This window comes from Drosophila guanche, unplaced genomic scaffold (assembly GCF_900245975.1).
Source record: "Drosophila guanche unplaced genomic scaffold, DGUA_6, whole genome shotgun sequence".
Classification (NCBI taxonomy): Eukaryota; Metazoa; Arthropoda; class Insecta; order Diptera; family Drosophilidae; genus Drosophila; species Drosophila guanche.
The window spans coordinates 5,791,154-5,812,044 of record NW_022995745.1 but is presented as its reverse complement, the minus strand read 5'-3'; the positions used below and the strand labels follow the sequence as shown (position 1 = coordinate 5,812,044).

The 20,891-nt window shown below is 59.2% G+C and overlaps 3 protein-coding genes across 5 annotated transcripts; 2 read left to right on the top strand and 1 right to left on the bottom strand.

The window, feature by feature from the left end:
* The first annotated feature begins 70 nt into the window (after positions 1-70).
* Positions 71-16,924, top strand: LOC117581487 (probable E3 ubiquitin-protein ligase HERC2). Of its 3 annotated transcripts, none has more exons than XM_034268732.1 (11): positions 71-2,514; positions 2,579-3,144; positions 3,306-4,825; positions 4,887-5,046; positions 5,113-6,923; positions 7,004-7,377; positions 7,448-13,514; positions 14,784-15,479; positions 15,545-16,028; positions 16,092-16,268; positions 16,333-16,924. In XM_034268732.1, the coding sequence occupies exons 1-11, from the start codon at positions 576-578 to the stop codon at positions 16,483-16,485; spliced, it is 13,947 nt and encodes a 4,648-aa protein (XP_034124623.1). In that variant the 5' UTR covers positions 71-575; the 3' UTR covers positions 16,486-16,924. The 3 variants fall into 3 exon arrangements, with proteins under 3 accessions (XP_034124623.1, XP_034124622.1, XP_034124621.1); XM_034268731.1 differs by having other exon boundaries at positions 72-312; positions 350-2,514; positions 7,448-15,479; XM_034268730.1 differs by having other exon boundaries at positions 72-2,514; positions 7,448-15,479.
* Positions 16,925-17,956: 1,032 nt separating this feature from the next.
* LOC117580935 lies at positions 17,957-19,121 on the bottom strand. Its single transcript, XM_034267716.1, has 2 exons — positions 18,980-19,121; positions 17,957-18,923 (listed from the first exon to the last, which is right to left on the bottom strand). The coding sequence occupies exons 1-2, from the start codon at positions 19,034-19,036 to the stop codon at positions 18,039-18,041; spliced, it is 942 nt and encodes a 313-aa protein (XP_034123607.1). The 5' UTR covers positions 19,037-19,121; the 3' UTR covers positions 17,957-18,038.
* Positions 19,122-20,022: 901 nt separating this feature from the next.
* On the top strand, positions 20,023-20,739 carry LOC117580806 (general odorant-binding protein 19a). Its single transcript, XM_034267507.1, has 3 exons — positions 20,023-20,176; positions 20,232-20,399; positions 20,465-20,739. Exons 1-3 carry the CDS (start codon positions 20,111-20,113, stop codon positions 20,666-20,668), a joined length of 438 nt encoding a protein of 145 aa, XP_034123398.1. The 5' UTR covers positions 20,023-20,110; the 3' UTR covers positions 20,669-20,739.
* Positions 20,740-20,891: the final 152 nt, after the last annotated feature.

Below are 20,891 nucleotides of genomic sequence, written 5' to 3'. Positions count from 1 at the left end.
AAATGAGTAGGTATATTTAGGTATATATTTTTGGCGACTTTGAGGTATATTGAATCGATAATTCCGCGGCCACACTGCTATTAATAAGCGCATTTAAAAACATTACATTACATTTATTTTTGTAGTGCAATTAACAAAAGTGGGCTCGCCTGTTGTTTAAGCCGAAGGCACGTTCGAGTCAGTGAAACGTGGGCGTGCCATACTAGCATAGTTTTTAGCCTAGAAATCCAATAGACAAGTGCAAATTGGCGAAGAAAAACTGCGATTCATTCTCGGGTCAACATTTGTGACTGCAGTTGCGTGTGTGCGTGTGTGCGTGTGTGTCGAGTCGCGTGCGTGTGTGTGCGAGGAGCGTTGCCTGTGTGTGAGTGACGACATTGGCAGCGGCAGCGGCAGCGGCAGAGCCTCCTCCTGCGCCTCCTCCCACCACTCCTTACAGCGCACAAGGAAAAATGAAAATGTGCCATGAAAACGCTGTTGTTGTGGGTGTGGGTGTAGCCGAGGAAAACTAAAGGACACAGCGAAGAAGAAGAAGAAGAAGAAGGAGAAGAAGACTCAAGCGAAGGACTTGAAAAATGTTTAACCGTCAGGGCAGTGGCACAACATCCACCGGACAGGCACTGGGCACAGGCTTAGGCTTAGGGTCAGGCACTGGCTCTGCCTCTGGCCCGGGACCATCACATGCCCATGTCTCGGGTTCTGGCTCGGGCTCTGGCAGCACAGCCGCTAACGCCACACCCTCACCCTCACCCGATCTCTATCTGCGTCCATTGCCCTATTTGGATGCGAAATGGCTGCGCGCCGATCTCATTTCGTCCCTGCGCAACGCCTCCGAGGGCGCAGTGCTGTGGAATCACTTGATCCAGGACTGTGAACTGGTCTCCTCGCCCTCGGCCCCCCTGGTGAATGCACGCGGCCAACTGTCGTACCTGGGCGACGATGGCAAACACTACTGCGGCGCCCAGCAACTGAAGTGCTCCTGCTGCCAGCCGGAGTACTGCGGCCCCCTGTCCGCCTGCAACTGCGACAGCTGCCGGCCCCTGGACTCGGACACGGCCATCAAGAAGCTGACATCAGCCGCCGCCCAGCAGGCAGCCGCCCATGGCAGCCAGGCCACCGATCTGATACTCAGCAGCTGGCTCTGGAGCCAGCCACCATCGCTGGCGGCCAAGCAGGACTGCCAGCGCACACTGATCGCCGAGCTGCAGGAGCTGGCACTGCGCGCAGCCGGCAACTGCCTCTCCGCGCAGCATCTGCGGCAGCAGCTCTTCATCTACGAACGCTACTACGTGGCCCTGAAGCGGCATCGCCAGCAGACCAGTAGCCAAGCAGCAGCCACAACCACAACGACGACAACAACGATCCAAGCAGCTGGTGGAGCTGCTGCTGCTGCTGCTGCTGGCAGCTTGGATGTGCCCATGTTGGATCCAACCAGCCAGGAGGCGGAACAGCCGGCTCATGCCGCATTGGGACTGGCACGAGTGGCCACTCGAGCAGCGCTCAACTTTAGTTTCGCGTTCCTGCGTCGCGCCTGGCGCTCGGGCGAGGACACGGAGATGTGCAGCGAGCTGTTGAGCGAGGCGCTGGAGTCGCTGCAGGAGCTGCCCGAGGCGACGCTGTTCGAGGCGGCCGAGGTGTCGCCGCTGTGGCTGGAGGTGATGGAGCGTTCCATCAAGTTCCTGCGCCTGGTGGCGCTCGGGGATCCGATGGGTGGGCGCTGCACAGCGCCGCTCAACGATCGCCACACGGCGCTCTGTCTGCTGCTGGAGCTGGGCGTGCAGAAGGGCACCCTGGCCGCCACGCTGGAGTGTGTGGTGCTGCTGCTGGTGCTCTGGGAGAAGGACAAGGCGGGCAACGACAACCGGGACATGCCCCGCAAGACGGGTGCTCCATTGCTGCGCATTCTGCAGCGTTACCAGCGGATTGGACACACCTCCTCCAAGGCTGGCGGCTTGCCCCATGGCGGCGAATCGTTGTCCTTGCCGGTGGTGAGCGCCACCGAGACCTTTCTGCGCTTCCTCATGCTGCCCAAGAGCAGTGCGGCCATTGTGGATCTGCGTCGTGCGGCCGTTGTCATCATCTCACACTTGGATCGTCTTGTGCAGCCGCTGATGCCGCGCTGCCTCGTGCGCGGACACTATCCCATCCACACTGGCAATGCCACTGCCACTGCCACTGCCAGCAGCAGCAGCTCATCCCTGCCCCAGCAGCGTGTGTATGCTCTGGGCTGGCCCAGCCTGTCCAAGGAGCAGCAGGGCTTCAATGCGGAGCCAGCACTGAGCTGGAGCAGCGATCCAGCAGCCCTGCCGTTGCTCAACTGCAAGTTTCAGGTGCAGCAAATCGTCTGCAGCGAGAGCATTGTCCTCATGCTCAGCGAGGAGGGGAAGCTGTACAGCTGGCGCATGTTCAAGCCCGAAACGGAGCCCCAGCTGCTGGAGGAGATTGCGCACGAGACAATTGTCAGCATTGCCTCACACTGCGAGGGTCGTCACTTCATGGCCATTGACATTAATCGTAAGTGCTGCTCCACCCTTCATTTTCCCTTTCCCTTTCTCATTCCAATTATGTCCTTGAACAGGCAACGCTTACTCGTGGGGCAATGGCGAGGATCATCGCTTGGGACATGGCGACACACACGCTCGGGCTGTGCCCACGAAAATCACAACTTTGGATCGTTGCGTGAAGGCTGTGTTCTGCGGCTGCTCCTACAGTGCAGCCATTACGTGCAGCGGCAACCTGTACACCTGGGGCAGGGGCACGTACGCGCGGCTGGGGCATGGCAACTCGGATGACCAGCCGCTGCCCACCGTCGTGATGGCCCTCACCGAACACGAGATCATCGATGTGGCCCTGGGCAGTGGCGATGCTCATTCCTTGTGCCTCACCTCCGAGGGTCATGTGTATGCGTGGGGCGATGCCGACTATGGCAAGCTGGGCAATGGCAATCTCAATGGCTCCATGTCACCGGTGCTGGTCGAAGCGTTGCCCAAAGTTCAACGCGTCTTTGCGGGCGCTCAATTCTCGTTGGCCCTCACCACCGATGGGCAGCTGTATAGCTGGGGCAAGGCCAGCTGTCTGGGCCATCAGTTGGTGGAGCGGAGTGCCCAATGGTGCAGTGTACCCAGACTGATAAACGGTTTGCAGGTGAGTGAGAAGCAATCCCAATTTAAATTTAAATTCAAATTTCGATTGTTTTACCACAAGTGATGTGCGAAGTGATCGATAGTCAATTGGGGGCACTCTTGCAAAGAGGGGCAACCCTGTAAAGTGATGATGAAATTATTTTGATCCTTCTTTCCTTGCAGCACAAACGAATTGTCGATGTGGCTGTGGGCGTGGCCCATTGCCTGGCCCTCTCCAGCTGCGGCGAGGTGTTCGGCTGGGGACGCAACGACAGCCAGCAGATATGTCCCTCCGCCGTGTCCAGTGAGCCGCTGCTGCGGGTCCCCATTCTGGTGGCGCTGCCAACGCTGCCGGCCAGCGGTGTGGCGTGCACCGCCTCCCAGAGCCTGATCTGGACACAGAGCACACGGCAGGGTGTGCCGCTGCGCTCTCCGTTTGTCATTGATCCCGGGGAGCCGACATTCCGGCTGCTCGATCAGCTGCTGGGGATGTGCAGCAGCCAGGACAATCGGCAGACGCCCAACCAGGAGTCCGAGTGCATTGCCGTTGCCTGTCTCAATCTGGTGCGGCTGCAGCTGCTCGCGCTGATCACCAATGGCGTGGAGCCGCGCCACGTGGGTCTGGCCAGCGGCGGACGGCTGCTGGGCAGCCTCAAGAGCCGCATCCTCAGCCTGGCGGGCGGCAGTCAGGTGCTGCGCACCATCCAAGTGGCCGCCCAACAGGCCCTGCAGGATGGCTGGAGCGTGCTGCTGCCAACAGCTGCGGAACGCGCCCAGACCCTGACGTCGCTGCTGCCCTCGGAGCCGGGACAGGCCTCCTCCTCGGGCCACCGCTTCATGACCGACCTGCTGGTGAGCTCCCTGATGGCCGAGGGCGGTCTGGAGTCCGCCCTGCAGCATGCCATTCGCCTCGAGAGCAGCTCCTGTGCGGCCGAGTGCGTGGACGGCGTCAATCTGCCGCTGATGCAGCTGATCACGCGGCTGCTGGGCAACAATGCGGCCCTCACGCAGACCCGCTTCACGCCCACGTTGGGCAAGCAGGCGCAGCATCTGCTGCTGCAGCAGCAGCAGCAGGAGAAGGAGCAGCTGGAGCATCAGCGTGGCGCCCAGGAGCCTAGCACCAGTCCCAGCCTGAGCTTGCTGCATCGCTTTCAGCGTCTGCTGCTGGCGCACATCCATCAGGCCGCCGCCGAGGAGGACACCACGGGCGCTGAGGCGCTGCTCGATCAGTATCTGCACAGCCTGGTGCCCGCCTGCGTGTCCACGCTGCAGCAGGCCCACGAGCTGGCGCTGCAGTGCCGCGATCCGGGTGACCATCCCCAGCCCAGCCAGCAGGCGCGCCACCTGACGCGCATCCTGCAGGCGGACATCTCGGACGCGCTGCTGCACGAGCTGCTGGTGGGTCTGGTGCTGCTCAAGCGGGATCGGCCCCAGTGCCTGGGCAGTCTGCGCTGGTCGCGGCTCTTTCTGCCGCTGCTCCGCATTCTGGATCGACTCAATCGAGCCCTGGGCGAGGGCGAACTGCGCGATGGCGACGACATGGGCTGGCCCGGCATCATCTGCAGGGGTGGACCCAAGGGCGGACCCCCGCCCGCTGATTCCGAAACGCATTACGTGCGACGCGCGGACATGGAGAACCAACTGCTCGACAGCAGTCGCTGCATCATCCTCGCCGGCTACGTATGTGATCTGAGCGGCTACAAGTGAGTAATCCAGCGATGCAGGAGGAGTGGAGTCTCTGCTAACGATTTGTTGTTTTGACAGCTGCGAATCGGAGTCGCTGAAGGCACTGCTGGATGCGGGTCTGGGCAAGGATCTGACAGCTGAAATGAGCAGCCAGCAGGCGCACAGAACTGCCATGGAGCACATACTGCAGCATCACAAGCTGGGCAAGTACATGGCCCAAGCCACCATCGAGGAGAAGGTGAGTTCAGCGCCGCAGACAATCCGTACAGTCAGCTCATGAATCTCTTCCTCTCTCCCCCTGTAGACCGCTTCGCCCAGTCCCACGCGCCTCACGCACTTCAGCTCAGAGTGCACGCTCGCCCAGCTGCTGGGCATTGTGGCGAATCTGATGTGCAGCGGTCCCGCGTTGCAGCCGGCGGAGTTGCAGTGCCGACAGCTGGACAAGAGCACGCTGCTGAGTGGCGGACTGCAGCTGTTCCAGCCCAGCAATCCCTTCGACGAGGAGAAGGGCGAGGCGCGCAGCAGCCTACCAAACAGTTGCCACAGCACGGCGGGCAATACGCCCACGGAGCAGCCGCCACCAGCGCTGCAGCAACAGTGCCTCTTGCCACTTCAGCCACCACCGCTGACACAGCAGCAGCAGCAGCCAGGGGTTAGATCGCAGCTGCAGCAGCGTGCCGACAGCTTCATAAGTGGGCTGGCGGAGGCGAGGCTGACGGAGCCACCGGTGGCCGCCTGGCTGGCACTCACCGAGCGCTACTGCAAGGCGCACAATTTGATGTGGCACCAGGAGTTTGCCACCGAGCATCCCGTCCAGGAGCTGGAGCGCCTGCTGAGCGCCGTGCTCATTCGACATCAGTATCTGGGCGGCCTGGTGGTGATTGCGCTCGAGGATTGTGCAGCGCAGGATACTGGTGAGGCGACACCGCCCAAGCAGCTGGGCGAAATCATTCAGCTCGTGCACCAGGCCAAGTGGTCGGTGGTGCGCACGCGGCAGCAGCAGAATCGCAGCTACAAGGAGGTGTGCGCGCCCATACTGGAGCGTCTGCGCTTCCTCCTCTACGAGGTGCGCCCGGCCATCAGTCCGCAGCAGCGGGGCCTGCGGCGTCTGCAGATACTGCAGCGGTTGCCGCGCTTCCGTTTGCTGGTGCGACGCCTGCTGCAGGAGCTGCGCTCAGCGCGGAAGCCGGCCAAGCCGGAGGATCTGCTGAATGCCAGCATACAGCAGCAGCAGGAGAAGAAACCGCCGCCGAAGCAGCAGCAGGAGGAGGATGAGGAGGAGGAGAGCGAGAGCCTGCTGCGACGCCTCAACGAGCGCAAGATCCATGGCGAGGGCCAGCTGGACAATGTGCTGATGCAGGACATTGTGGACTTTGCCCTGCAGGACAGCTGCGACGTGGAGACAGCCCGCCGCGCCATGTACTGCCAAATGCAACGCTTCCAGCTGCGTCTCGCCGGCCTACAGCTGGTCCAGCAGCTGCTCGAGCTGCACGGCCTGCTGGACGCGACCCAGTACAGTCTCCTCAACGGCTTTCTCGGACTGCATCTAAAGTCGTCCGCCTCGACATCGGGCAGTTCGCTGCATGTCCTCGGGCAGCTGAATATGGTCAGCGCGTACCAGAAGGCTCGATTGCTGCTCTCGCAGGCGCGCGTCCTGGACTGGGCTGTGCGCGAGCTGCGGCGTCTGGTCAACCAGGAGCAGCAGGGTGCACCGCGCGGCAAGGACAGCTCCAACCTGAGCACCTACGTGCTGCTGAAGCGTTTGCCACGTGCCCGCTTCCTGCTGAGCGTCTTCGGGCTGCTGGCCAAGGAGCTGGGCCCCAACGAGCTCGGGCTGCTGATCAACTCCGGCCTGCTGGGCACGGTGCTCGGGCTGCTGGCGCAAACCGGCGGCGAGGGCCTGGCCGGGGCACAGCCCAACACCGAGCTGAGCGTCCTCTACGAGGACAGTGTGATGAAGCAGAAGTCGAGCAAGACGCAGCTGAGTGGCCCCGATCTGGCCAAACTCATGAAGATTGGCACGCGTATTGTGCGCGGCTCGGACTGGAAGTGGGGCGATCAGGATGGCAATCCCCCCGGCGAGGGACGCATCATCAGCGAGGTGGGAGAGGATGGGTAAGGAGCAGCAGCAGCAGATGGCACCAAGAAGCTACAGGAAGCATCCCCAATTCATGCTCTTCTTTCTCTCCCTTTAGATGGGTGCGCGTCGAGTGGTACACGGGCGCCACCAACTCCTATCGCATGGGCAAGGAGGGGCAGTACGATCTGCAGCTGGCGGATAGCGCCCTGAATGTTGCCTCGCCCACGGAGCCGGAGCGCGAGGATGTGGCCGGTGTGGAGGCAGCGCCCAGCAGCGAGTCGCATCCCTCGAAATTGTTGCGCCACTGTGCGGCCAAGCTGCTGCAGATACTGGCCGTTGGCAGCGGCCTACATGGCGCCCACCTGGACAAGCATGCCCTGCGCGGCGTCACCTGCATGTTTCGCGCCATAATCGACCCAAAGCCGGCCATGGAGAACGTCGCCAGCACGCTGGGCTGGCTCAATCTTGGATTTATACGAGCCATAGCGGGTGAGTGCTGCGCGTCCAGCCATCCACCCCAGTCAGAGGTTTAATCTCTTCTCTTTGCATCTGTCCGCAGGTGACTGTCCGCGTCTGTGTCTGGAGCTGAGCACTCCGGGCTGGCTGGCTCACTATCTGGAGCTGCTGGAGCAGCCGGCGGGCAGCGAGTCGGGCGTCTATCGGCAAATCCATTGCCTGCGACTGCTGCAGTGCATTCTGGCGCAGTGGACAACCGAGGAGGAGCCGCGCATGGCCAGCTTGGTGCGTCAATTGTTCGCCACACTCGGACGCATTGCCCTGCACTGTCCCGGCGATGTGACGCTGCAGCCGACGGCCGAAGGCAAGGCCCGCGTGCTGCTCACCGCCTCCCATTCGGGCAGCGTGGCCGAGGAGCTCGTCTCGCTGCTGCGTCGCCTGCACACGCTGCCCCACTGGAATGCGGTCATCAACTCGTTTCTCGCCCAAAAGCTGTGCGTGGCCGCCGAGCTGCTGGGCGAACAGGGCGAATCCACCTCGAGCCCGCTGGACAGCGAGCAAATCTTTGTGCTCGGCGTGCTCAGCGCCATGGGTGGCTACGATCTGCGTCCGCGCGTCGGTTTGCATTGCTTCAACGAAGGCAGCCACATGATCATTGCCAGCTTCACGCACAAAGGCAGATGCCTCCTGGCAGCCTCCGCCCAGGGTGCCGGTGCCGGCACCATGGGATTCGTGAAGGTGCCGCTGCTCTCGGTGATGCCGCACCTGGACCACAGTGTCTTCAGTCTCAGCCGCCTGCCCATGAACGAGATGCTGCTGAATGCCTGGACCGTGCTGCTCTATGGCCCCGCCACGGAGGCGCGCGAGTGTCCGCCTGCCATGAATGCCTCCACCGAGGGCAGACTAGATCTGGGCCACTTGAGGGCGCAACAGCTGCAGCTGGCCGTCCTGCACACGAACAGCGTGCTGTATCGCCACCAGGCGGCACTGCGGCGCATCCTCAAGCAGCGGGCGCCAGGCATCTACGCGGACGATGTGGAAACGGACACGGACAGAGAGCGCGACCGCGAACGCGAACGCGACAGAGAGGCGGATGTGGAGGATGGCAGCAACGAACGCGAGCAGCAGGACCATGCCGAGGAGGAGGAACACTCGGAGCAGGAGCAGGAGCTGCTGCAGCAGCAGCAACAGTCCGTGGCAGAGACGAGCGCCAGGGGTGGGCAGGAGGCGCAACTCTTGATCCAATGCATCCTGCTGAGAGCCACACAAGCGTCGCCGGTGCGTGCCTGCTACAGCTACACGGATCTATCGACGGCTGCACTCAACTGTGTCCAGTCGCTGGCCAGCCAGGCGCACCTCGAGCTCAGCGAGTGCGAGGCCGATGGCCTGGCAGCCACGCCCGCCCTGGCCACACCGCCACAGCCCACAATGGTGCACGGTGTGCCGGTCTACAATGTGTTCAAGCTACCAGCAGCAGCGGCTACAGCAGGCACGGCCACGGGCACGGGCAAGGAAGTGGCCACCAAGTGGCCCTCACGGGTGGCAGCCACCGATGCGGAGCTGATCAATCAAATCATGGACATGGGCTTCCCCAAGCGAACGGTGGAGCTGGCCCTGAAGCAGCTGTCGCTGCAGGCGGAGATAATGCCAACGCCCGAGCAGATTGTTCAGTGGATACTCGAGCATCCGGATGTGTGCGCCAATACCATTGAGGAGGATCCACTGCCGTTGGCCAGTGGCACAACGCACGATCCCGAGGCCGATTCGGACAATGAGTCTCAGGGCAGCAGCTTGTCCAGCAGCAGCTCATCGGGCAAGTCCTCCGCCTCCTCGGACACCGTTGAGGGACAGCCAGGAGCTGGGGGAAGCAGAGCTGCTGCTGCTGCTGCTGCTGCCGCTGCCGTTGCCGTGGCCGCTGCAGCGCCACAGCCACAGGTGAGATTTGAGACGCGAAAAGATTTCCAAACGGCCGATCATTATGCACTCTATGTGCGCGGTCTGGTGCGTCCCGGGATGACGGTGCGCTGCTGTCGCGACTTCGAGGAGATCAAGCAGGGGGACATGGGCACCGTGCTGATCGTGGACACCGAGGGACTGCACGATCTCAACGTCCAAGTGGATTGGCGCAATCATGGCAGCACCTATTGGGTGTGCTTCGTGCACATCGAGCTGGTCGATCCGCCACTGGGCACCAGCTCCACTTCGTTGCTGCGTGATCCGCTGTCCGCCCATCTGCAGCTGCTGCCACGTCCACCGCCCATCGTGGTGGGTGCACGGGTGCGCCCGCGCTGCTCCGCTCGCTACGGCGTCTTCAATCAGATGCGACTGGGCAGGACACAGCGACAGGCCGGCGTCGTCACAGCGGTGCGCGGCAAGCAGCTGACGGTGGACTTTCCCGACCAGCCCGCCTGGCAGGGGCACATCAACGATGTGGAAATGGTCGCCCTGCCGCCCACGCCGGCGCCCATTGCCGCCGATCTGCAGAGCCAGCCGGCGCCCACGGATCTCATCGAGGACTGGTCCCGCTGCATACGCTCCCTGACGGTCAGCTCGAATGAGGCGGCGGCCAAGCATCTGCTCGATGGCCTCGGCCAGACCTGGCAGAGCTGCTCGAGCGGGCCGTGCCGCCACTGGATACGCCTGGAGCTGCACGACCGCATTCTGGTGCACAGTCTGGCGCTGAAGGTCAGTCCGGAGGATCACTCCCACATGCCCTCGCTGCTGGAGATTCGCGTGGGCGAGTGCATCGACAGCCTGAAGGAGTACACGTGGATCCCCGTGCCGGCGGGCGCCAGTCGCGTGCTGCTCATGCAGCAGGTGCCCACGTACTATCCCTGGATCGAGATCGTGGTGAAGCAGTGCCAGAACAATGGCATCCAGTGCAAGGTGCACGGCCTGCAGTTTGTCGGGCGACGCCAGAAGCCCGATCTCCATCATATGCTGGCCAATGCGCAGTTCCTCGCCTGCGAATACAATGGCATGCAGGCGGAAGGAGCAGCTGCAGCTGGAGCAGCAGCAGCATCAGCATCGTCTCTGCATGGACTGGATCATGGCTTGGCGACTGCTCCGGATCAGGATCTGCCCTGCACCGTGATGGTGTGGGGCCTCAACGACAAGGAGCAGCTGGGCGGCCTCAAGGGCTCCAAGGTGAAGGTGCCAACCTTCTCGCAGACCATCAGCCGCCTTCGTCCCATACACATAGCCGGCGGCTCCAAGAGTCTCTTCATTGTGGGGCAGGATGGCAAGGTGTATGCCTGCGGCGAGGGCACCAACGGACGCCTGGGACTCGGCGTGACGCACAACGTGCCGCTGCCGCACCAGCTGCCGGTGCTGCATCAGTATGTGGTGAAGAAGGTGGCCGTCCATTCGGGCGGCAAGCATGCCCTGGCATTGACCCTCGACGGCAAAGTGTTCTCGTGGGGCGAGGGCGAGGATGGCAAGCTGGGACATGGCAACAGGACGACGCTGGACAAGCCGCGACTCGTCGAGACGCTGCGCTCCAAGAAGATACGCGACGTGGCCTGCGGCTCATCGCATTCGGCGGCCATCTCCAGCCAGGGCGAGCTCTACACGTGGGGCCTGGGTGAGTACGGACGCTTGGGGCATGGCGACAATGCCACACAGCTGAAGCCCAAGCTGGTGGCCGCCCTCACCGGACGACGCGTCATTCAGGTGGCCTGCGGCAGTCGTGACGCCCAAACGCTGGCCCTCACCGAGGACGGGGCCGTCTTCTCCTGGGGCGATGGCGACTTCGGCAAGCTGGGACGGGGCGGCAGCGAGGGATCGGACACGCCGCACGAGATCGAACGCCTCTCGGGCATCGGTGTCATTCAGATCGAGTGCGGGGCACAATTCTCGCTGGCATTGACGCGCGCCGGTGAAGTGTGGACGTGGGGCAAGGGCGACTACTTCCGCCTGGGCCATGGCGGGGATCAGCACGTGCGGAAGCCGCAGCCCATTGGCGGCCTGCGCGGACGTCGCGTCATCCATGTGGCCGTAGGCGCTCTCCACTGCCTGGCCGTAACGGACGCCGGACAGGTGTACGCGTGGGGGGACAACGACCACGGGCAGCAGGGCAGCGGCAACACGTTCGTCAACAAGAAGCCCGCCCTTGTCATTGGCCTCGATGCTGTGTTCGTGAATCGCGTGGCCTGCGGCAGCTCGCACTCGATTGCCTGGGGCCTGCCCAATGCCAGTCTCGAGGAGGAGAAGCGCGGACCGGTGCCGTTTGGCAGCACACGCGATCCGCTCGGCGGCAGCAGTCTGGGCATCTACGAGGCGGAGGTCACCGCTGCTGCTGGCGCCCTCAAGCTGGAGTCGAAGCCGGCCACACTGACCAGCCTCAGCGAAAGCCTGGCCCTGGAGACGCCAGCCGCCAGGCAGGCAGCCTTGGGGCATGTTCTGCGCGCCATGAGCATACTGCAGGCGCGGCAGCTGATTGTGGCTGCGCTCACCAGCCACAGCAAGGTGAACTACAAGGAGCGCAGCGCGGGAGGAGGAGCGACAGCGCCAGCAGAAGAGGATCAGTTGATCAGCAATGGCAACGCACCCATGCCGCTGCCAGCCGCCGAACCCATAGCCCAAGGCGGCGGAGAGGCGCCCGCAGATGCCACGGATGCGGCGCTGCAGCTGGAGCACAGTCCCGATGCCCAAATGGAAGCGATTGCCGTGGCAGCTGCCACGTCCACGCTGCCGCCACTCAGCGCTGGACCGTTGAGCGCGTTCCAGAGCCTCACCGGATCGCTGTCGATGTCGGGATCGCTGTCGAGCAGCGCCCTGCCGCCGCAGCACAAACACTCGCGCATGTCGGCCAGCGCCATGTCCGTGATGGCGGCCACCATGACGCAGCAGGAGGAGATGCTGGCCCAGATCAGTCACACACACGGCCTGGATGACTTTGGCGGCCTGCTGGGCGAGCCGGAGGCCAAGAGTCTCGTGGAGCTGCTCAAGCTGGCTGTCTGCGGTCGCTGCGGACCGCCGAGCACGGCGCAGACGATAGCCGAGACTCTGATATCGCTGGGCGCGGGCAATGCGGCGATTAGCTCGATGCTGATGGAGACCTGCATCACGGAGCTGGAGGACCTGTGCACGTCGCGCCACTGCCTGGGCAAGCTGCCGAAGCCGGTGATGCAGGAGAGCAGCCATCCATATGTGGACAATGTGAATGTGACGGGCGCTGTGCGCATACCGGGCGCCGAGATGCTGCGCCTCGAATTCGACAGCCAGTGCAGCACGGAGAAGCGCAACGATCCGCTGGTCATCACCGACGCGGCTGGCCGTGTGCTGGCCATGCGCTCGGGCCGTGAGTTCGCCCACTGGGCGCCCGAGATACGGGTGCCCGGCGATGAGCTGCGCTGGAAATTCACTTCGGACAGCTCCGTGAATGGCTGGGGCTGGCGCTTCTGGGTGCACGCCATCATGCCAGCGGCGACGCTCGGCGAGAGTGGCTCGGATCGTGCTGTGTTGTCGCAGCCCTCGATGGCGCTGGTCATGTCATTGCTGGACTCACGCCTGGCGCCCACACAGCAGGGCGTGCTCATACGCCTGGCCTCCGCGCTGGCCGCCTGCTCCCAGCTGGGCGCTTTGACCACCGCTCAGCGCATTTGGTCGCTGAAGAAGCTGCACGCCGTGCTGCTGCTCGAGCAGGCGCCCAAGCCACAGGACGCCACATTGGCGGGCATTCTGCAGCCGCTGATACCCGAGCTGCTGCGGCAGTACGAGTACGAGGAGCCTCAAGTGCGTGGCGGCATTCATCTCATGCATTCGGATTACTTCAAGACGCTGGCAGCTCTCACCTGCGACATGCAGTTGGATGCCTCACTGCCAGCAGCAACCTCAACAACAGCAGCTACATTGGGAGGAGGAGCAGCAGGAGGATCAGCTACAGTCGGAGCAGCTGCCACGGGGGATGGCCACAAGTGGGCCTGGTTCAAGCGCTACTGCATCGCAGTGCGTGTGGCCCAATCGCTGATACGCCGCACGGAGCTGCCACGTCCCTTCTGCCTGGAGGTGCGCAAGAAGTTTGCCGAGATGCTGCCCAATCCGAGTGCCAGCCAATCGTCTCACTCGCCGCTCGCCTCCATGCTCAACTCGACCACGTCGCTGTCCTCGAGCACGGCCAGCAATGCGACACCGCCGCCGCCGCCCCTGCTGGCGGAGCAACAGGAGCAGCTCTCGCTGTCGCATCACTGCCCATACCAGCATCAGCAGCAGCAGCAGCAGCAACACTCGGAGGCGTCTGCGCTGGTGCTGCTGCACGAGGATCACACGCTGTTCCAGGCACCACACGATGCCCAGCTGCTGCAGTGGCTCAATCGCAGGCCCGATGATTGGGCCTTGAGCTGGGGCGGAGCGAGCACCATTTACGGCTGGGGCCACAACCATCGGGGCCAGCTGGGCGGACTGGAGGGCAGCCGCATCAAGACGCCAACGCCCTGCGAGGCGCTCAGCCTGCTACGGCCCGTGCAGCTGGCCGGCGGAGAGCAGTCCCTGTTCGCCGTCACGCCCGACGGGAAGCTCTTCGCCACCGGCTACGGCTCCGGCGGCAGGCTGGGCGTGGGCGGCGCCGACAGCTGGGCCATACCCACGCTCCTCGGCTCCCTGCAGCATGTGTTCGTCAAGAAGGTGGCCGTCAATTCGGGCGGCAAGCACTGCCTCGCCCTCACCACCGAGGGCGAGGTGTACGCCTGGGGCGAGGGCGAGGACGGCAAGCTGGGACACGGCAATCGCATGAGCTACGACAGGCCGAAGCTCGTGGAGCACTTGAATGGCATGAATGTGGCGGACATTGCCTGTGGCAGCGCCCATTCGGCTGCCATCACCGCCAGCGGACATGTGCTCACTTGGGGCAAGGGACGCTACGGACGGCTCGGGCATGGAGACTCTGAGGATCAGCTGCGACCGCAGCTGGTGGAGGCGCTGCTCGGCTATCGGGCCATTGACATTGCCTGCGGCTCCGGCGACGCGCAGACGCTGTGCATCACGGACGACGACAACGTGTGGAGCTGGGGCGACGGCGACTACGGCAAGCTGGGACGCGGCGGCAGCGATGGCTGCAAGCTGCCCTACAAGATCGAGAGCCTGGCAGGGCTGGGCGTCATCAAGGTGGAGTGCGGCTCACAGTTTTCGGTGGCGCTGACCAAATCGGGCGCCGTCTATACGTGGGGCAAGGGCGACTTCCATCGGTTGGGCCACGGCTCCGTGGATCATGTGCGGAGGCCCAAGAAGGTGGCCGCGCTGCAGGGCAAGAAGATCATCTCGATAGCCACTGGCTCGCTGCACTGCGTCGCCTGCAGCGACTCCGGCGAGGTCTACACGTGGGGCGACAACGATGAGGGCCAGCTGGGCGATGGCACCGTCACCGCCATCCAGCGGCCGCGCCTCGTGGCCGCCCTGCAGGGCAAACACATTGTGAAGGTCACCTGCGGCTCGGCGCACACCCTGGCCCTGTCCACGTCGCAGCTGAGCGAGCGGCTGCGTCCGCTGCCCAACCCACCGCTGGAGTACGATCTGGTGAGGGATCTGGCGCCCGAGGCGCTCCACGCTCGCCTCATCCTGCTGCACCACTTCTCGGAGCTGCTCTGCCCCTGCCTGGCCATGCTGCCCATCGCCGGCGACCTCAGCCTGGGCGCCCTCAAGGACGTGCTCGTGTACAACATCAAGGAGGCCGCCTTCCGCAAGGTCATCCAGACGACAATGGTGCGGGACAAGCAGCACGGCCCCGTCATCGAGCTGAATCGCATTCAGGTGAAGCGCTCGCGCAGCCGCTGCAACGGCCTTGCCGGTATCGATGGCATGAAGAGCGTCTTCGGCCAGATGGTCCAGAAGCTGCCGCTGCTCACCCAGGAGGCGCTCGCCCTGCCCCATCGCGTGTGGAAGGTGAAGTTTGTGGGCGAGAGCGTCGACGACTGTGGCGGCGGCTACAGCGAGTCCATTGCCGAAATGTGCGACGAGCTGCAGAATGGCAGCGTCCCGCTGCTGATCAACACGCCCAATGGCCGTGGCGAGGCGGGTGCCAATCGCGACTGCTTCCTGCTGGATCCCACACTCGGCTCCGTCCTGCAAATGAACATGTTCCGCTTCCTGGGCGTACTCATGGGCATTGCCGTGCGCACAGGCTCACCGCTGAGCATCAAGTGAGTTCTCTCATCATTTTATGTGTCGATTCTCTTTTAATCTTGTGTATGTAATCCTCTTGCAGCCTGGCGGAACCCGTTTGGCGACAGCTGACGGGCGAGGTGCTGCGTCCACCGGATCTCACCGAGGTGGACCGTGACTATGTGGCCGGTCTGCTGTGCATACGGAACATGGACGATGACGCCAAGCTGTTCAACACCTTAGAGCTGCCCTTCTCCACGTCATCGGCGCGTGGGCACGAGGTGCCGCTGTCCACCAGATACACGCACATCTCGCCACGGAATCGGGCCGAGTATGTCCGACTGGCGCTCAGCTTTCGGCTGCACGAGTTCGATGAGCAGGTGAAGGCGGTGCGGGATGGCATGTCCAAGGTGATACCAGTGCCACTTTTATCGCTGTTCTCGGCCGCCGAGCTGCAGGCCATGGTCTGTGGCTCGCCCGACATACCGCTCGGACTGCTCAAGTCGGTGGCCACCTACAAGGGCTTCGATCCGGGCTCAGCATTGGTCTCCTGGTTCTGGGAGGTCATGGAAGAGTTTACCAATCAGGTAAGAGCATCAACGATAATATTTCCCTTGTGGCTATAAGTAATGCTTTCCCCCTTGTTGCAGGAGCGCTCGCTGTTCCTGCGCTTTGTGTGGGGAAGAACGCGACTGCCGCGCACCATTGCCGATTTCCGTGGACGTGACTTTGTGCTGCAAGTGCTCGAAAAGAATCCGCCCGATCATTTCCTGCCCGAGAGCTATACATGCTTCTTTTTGCTTAAGATGCCGCGTTACTCCTGCAAGGTAAGCTGTGAAGATTCCTCCCACAAGAAGGTACATTTAATTCGTATTCTCTTTGGCTGTGCAGGCGGTGCTGCTGGAGAAGCTCAAGTATGCCATACACTTTTGCAAGAGCATCGATACGGATGAGTATGCGCGCGTGGCCATGGGCGAACCCACCGAGGCGACTGGCAGCGAGGACAACAGCGACCTGGAGTCGGTTGCCAGCCACGATGGCTAAACGCGTAACACAGTATACATAGATGGATCCAACACTCCACTCCACACTCATTCCTTTTCGGATATTATTAGGAATTACACTGAAAATATAGTTATAGAATATAGAAGAAAAAAAAAAGAAGCCTTCAAAAGATACACAACGCATAACACACACACACACACACACACATATATATATAGTATATACATCTATATAGTATATAGATTATATATTTATTTTAAAATTAGCACATGCCACAGAGCAAGACCGCTATATAGAGACAGCAAATGTAAGCGAAAGAGAGAACGATAGAGGAAGCGATGAAATGAAAATGAATTGATTGATCGTTTGAGAAGCGTTAATGAAACCAAAAAGCTAAGCGTTAAAATGTTATTTGCATATTTAAAAATATTACCACACCACTAAGACATTATAAATCGAAATATTAATGTTAGTTCAAGCCCTGACCCCATCTCATAATTATACGAACAATACACCAGGCTTTAATGTTAGACCAACACAACAAATTCCACATCCAAATGCAAGTGTAACTCATCTAACCACACACACACACACGCACCCGTACAAAAACCCCATGGCTAAAGATCCAATTAAAATTTGAAAAGAGATGAGATGTTCGAAATGCGACGTAAGCGACGTTAACTCTATTTCAAAACGTAAACTAAATGCTAAATAAATATAAAATATTACAATTGAAATGTGTATAATAATTGCTACTTGTCAAGTAAAATTAGACTTCAGTTAGTGTATACATTAGACAGCAAAAGAGTTATGAATGGTTATTTAATTTTATGAGTAAAACTAGGCTATGGTTTCGATATCACAACACACAAAATTGATGTCTTGCATAGAGCAAAAGGATACTTGGAAGGTACATCCTATACACAACAGACAAAGTAGAAAGTTTTCCATTATGATTTATGTTTCTTTAGCAGTTATTATTTAAGACTAATTTTCTGAGTTAATTTAATTTGTATAAAAACAGACGTTACGTATGGGAATACTTTCTTCAGTAAGCCACCAACTCACGTTGTCTTAATGATGGACCAAAAGTTCATTCAATATATTTGTGTAGACAGGCCCATCCATAGGTACGTGGCAACATCGATTGATATTTGTTTGAGAAGAGTCGAGAATTGATTTGCTTTTGTTTCATGCTACATGTTATGCTAGTTTTATGGAATCATAATTATTGTTAACGAGGGATCTAGCAGAGAGATCTAATAATGATCCATGTTCGAGCTTCAAATATCAAAGCGATTAATACCCACTGCTCTGTGTATGGAGTTCTACGAAAAGAATCAGTCGAGTATTGGGAATCCATTAGATCTTAGATTCTTGGACCAAAAGAGTCAGACTTATTCCAAATTCAATCTGGCATATCCTCCAGCTCAAAGTGAACTTTAAAATAGTTTTTATATTTGTAGTTTTTTTCTTTAAATTCACTGAAGAACTATAATTAATTTTGAATTATCTTGAAATTTAGTTGATGTCCAAAATCAAGGCTAAGAAGTCCTGGAACGAACCCCCACCCCACTATTAATGCAGTAATTTTACTGACCAAAGAACAGGCCCGCGTTGTAGCCTTCGTCGTAGCAGCCATAAGGCGGCGGCTGCTCTGATCGATTGTTGCTGGCGCCATCTTCTGGTGGGGCTCGTCCTTCGTCCGAAGGAGCATCACAGCAGCGCGGATTTGTGCGCCGTTCGCACTCACAGTCCATGGCCTCGTACCGCGAGCAGTTCACATCCTCCTCGTCGCCTGCCTGCGGAGGTGCTTGACCTGCCGCAGTGTCCACGCAGTTGCCGCCGCCGCTTGCCTGTCGCTGTTTGGCAGTGGTAGCCGTGGTGGCTGTTTCGGCTGATCCCCTGCCCATGACTGAGTTATAAATGCCACTCAGCACACTGTAGATGGCCCCGTGTACCTGTGCCGCTAACTCGCTGGCCGGACGCACATCATCAGTATCCTGTGGAAACTGGTAGCCGTAGGATCTCTGCTGTTGCCGTTGCATGTAGGCCTTGGCCTCGTTGCTGCTGCTCTTTTGGTGCGGATTGTCGCAGGGGCATTTGCGACGAGGAGTCGCCGCCCCAGCACCAGCACCAGCGCCAGCCCCACCCGAGGAGGACGGTGGTGGCGGATCGGATTTGCATTCATTTTTGTTCTCCTGCCGTGCCTTGGCCGCCGAGCGGCGTTGCTGCTCCCGATCGTACTCGGTCATGGCGCGCTCGGAGCGCTCCCGGCACGAACCGCACTCGGGATCGGTCTCATAAAAACCCGAATCGCCTGCTGGTTCGCGCTCCTTGTCGCAGCTGCAGCTGCCATCGGCCAGTATGCTGCCGCCGTCGCTGCCACCGCCCTCAGCGGGCTTCTTGCCCGATCGCCGGCGAATGCGGTACACGACATACAGCAGGGCCATGGTGGCATACGTGGCCTTGGCCACCTTAGGATGGGGGCTAGGATAATATTAGGGATTGGGAATGGTGTGAAGCTACTCACATTGGCACGACCATTTACTGTGGTTGCATTGAAATGCTTCTTGAAGCCCTCGGACATTGTGCGGAATAATTCGAAGCCGAAACGATCTCTGGGTCCAAACTGATGTAGAGCTGTGTGTATCGAGAGAGAGTGTAGATGTCTGGCCTACTGGAACCAACAAAAAACAAACAAACAACAACAAATTCAATCAAAGCTCCTACTACTCCTCCTTCTAATAGTCCTCTTTCTACTACTCCTCCTTCTACAGTTATTTAGTGCCGCAGCGCAACGCAATGCTTGCCTGCCGCAACAACAGCAAACGCAGAGCCGAGAGAGCGTGGGGAATAAGTTATTGGCCGCTGTGGGGACCACGCACCGAAAGACAAGCGTTAGAAAGGGATGGAAATGTAAATTCACCTTGACTGGCGGCCAGCGTGTGCTTCAACACCTGTGGGGAGCGAGGGATGATAAGCCAGCTGGAAAGACGGAAAGCAAAGGAGAAAAAAGAAGTGCATTTAAGTGGCGGGAAGCACTCACATTGGCACGTCCGCGAGTGTGTGGCTGTTGAAGTGATCCGTTATTCGATCTGCCGATTGTTTATCTGTTTGCTTGCAAAGTTGGACAAAGGCTGCAGCATTCACTGCCCCGTTCGCCGCTATTTCACAATAAAAAACATAAATACAGATGTTCGATTAAAGCAGCTCCTAAGTGACTATTTCGACAAAGATGTTTCGCTTTTGTATTATTATTCTCGAACTGCATGCAACACAATAAAAAAGTTCGAGATTTGATTCATTTAAATGGGAATGGAATGCCAGCCGTTTGGGGTGCCGTCCGCTGACATTCGTGCGTGTGCCAAGCGGTCAATTAATTGGATACAATATTACATAGATTACAATACCCCCCATCCACCACAAACAACAAAGATCGGCTAAGTAACCGGTTTACAAAGTACACTAGAATTTGCACACATAGTTCCATCCTCCTGCGTATGGCAGCCAACCCCCAAAATCGATACATAGAGCTATCATCATTTGCATGTCATTTTGTCACACTACTTGGGGCCTGGAACTTTTGTGTTTGTTTCTGTATATAAGGAGTGTGGCTAGGTCTGGCCACCACTTGTTGATTTGTCTACGCAAAAGTTTGATCATGAAGTTGGATCTGTTGCTGATCTGTCTGGCTGTGGGCATCTCTGTGCCAGCATCGGACGCAGGGGTAAGCAGGATCTCAGATTAAATCTATAAGGATCTACATGCTGCATGTTGGACAGGTGACGGAGGAGCAAATGTGGGCCGCTGGCAAGCTTATGCGTGATGTCTGCCTGCCGAAGTTCCCCAAGGTGAGCGTTGAGGTGGCCGATGGCATAAAGAATGGAAAAATACCCAACAGCAAGGACACCAACTGCTACATCAATTGTGTGCTGGAAATGATGCAGGCCGTAATGTTCCACGAAATTGTTACCCCAAAATGATATTTCCATTCTAAATTTCGTTGTTGGCACAGATCAAAAAGGGGAAATTCCAGGTGGAGGCATCGCTAAAGCAAATGGACGTGCTGCTGCCGGAAAGCTACAAGGCGGAGTATCGTCAGGGCATCGCTGCCTGCAAGGACTCCACTGTGGGCCTGAAGAATGCCCCGAACTGTGATCCCGCTCAGGCCCTGCTCTCGTGCCTCAAGTCCAACATCAAGGTCTTTGTGTTCCCCTGAACGGAGTCCTAAACGGAGTCCTAGTTGTAGCTAGTTCCCCCAGCCAATAGTTAGTTCCTGTGCAATCTCCAGATCCCCTAGTTGCATCAATAAATATTAGTTCCCCGCCCCAAAAGACAGACAGAGAGAGTGATAATTTTTTGCTTGGTGGTTGCATGAGGCATGGCATCGTGATCTACAAGCGACAATCGCGATCTTTGTGCGATTAGCACCTGGTTGTACC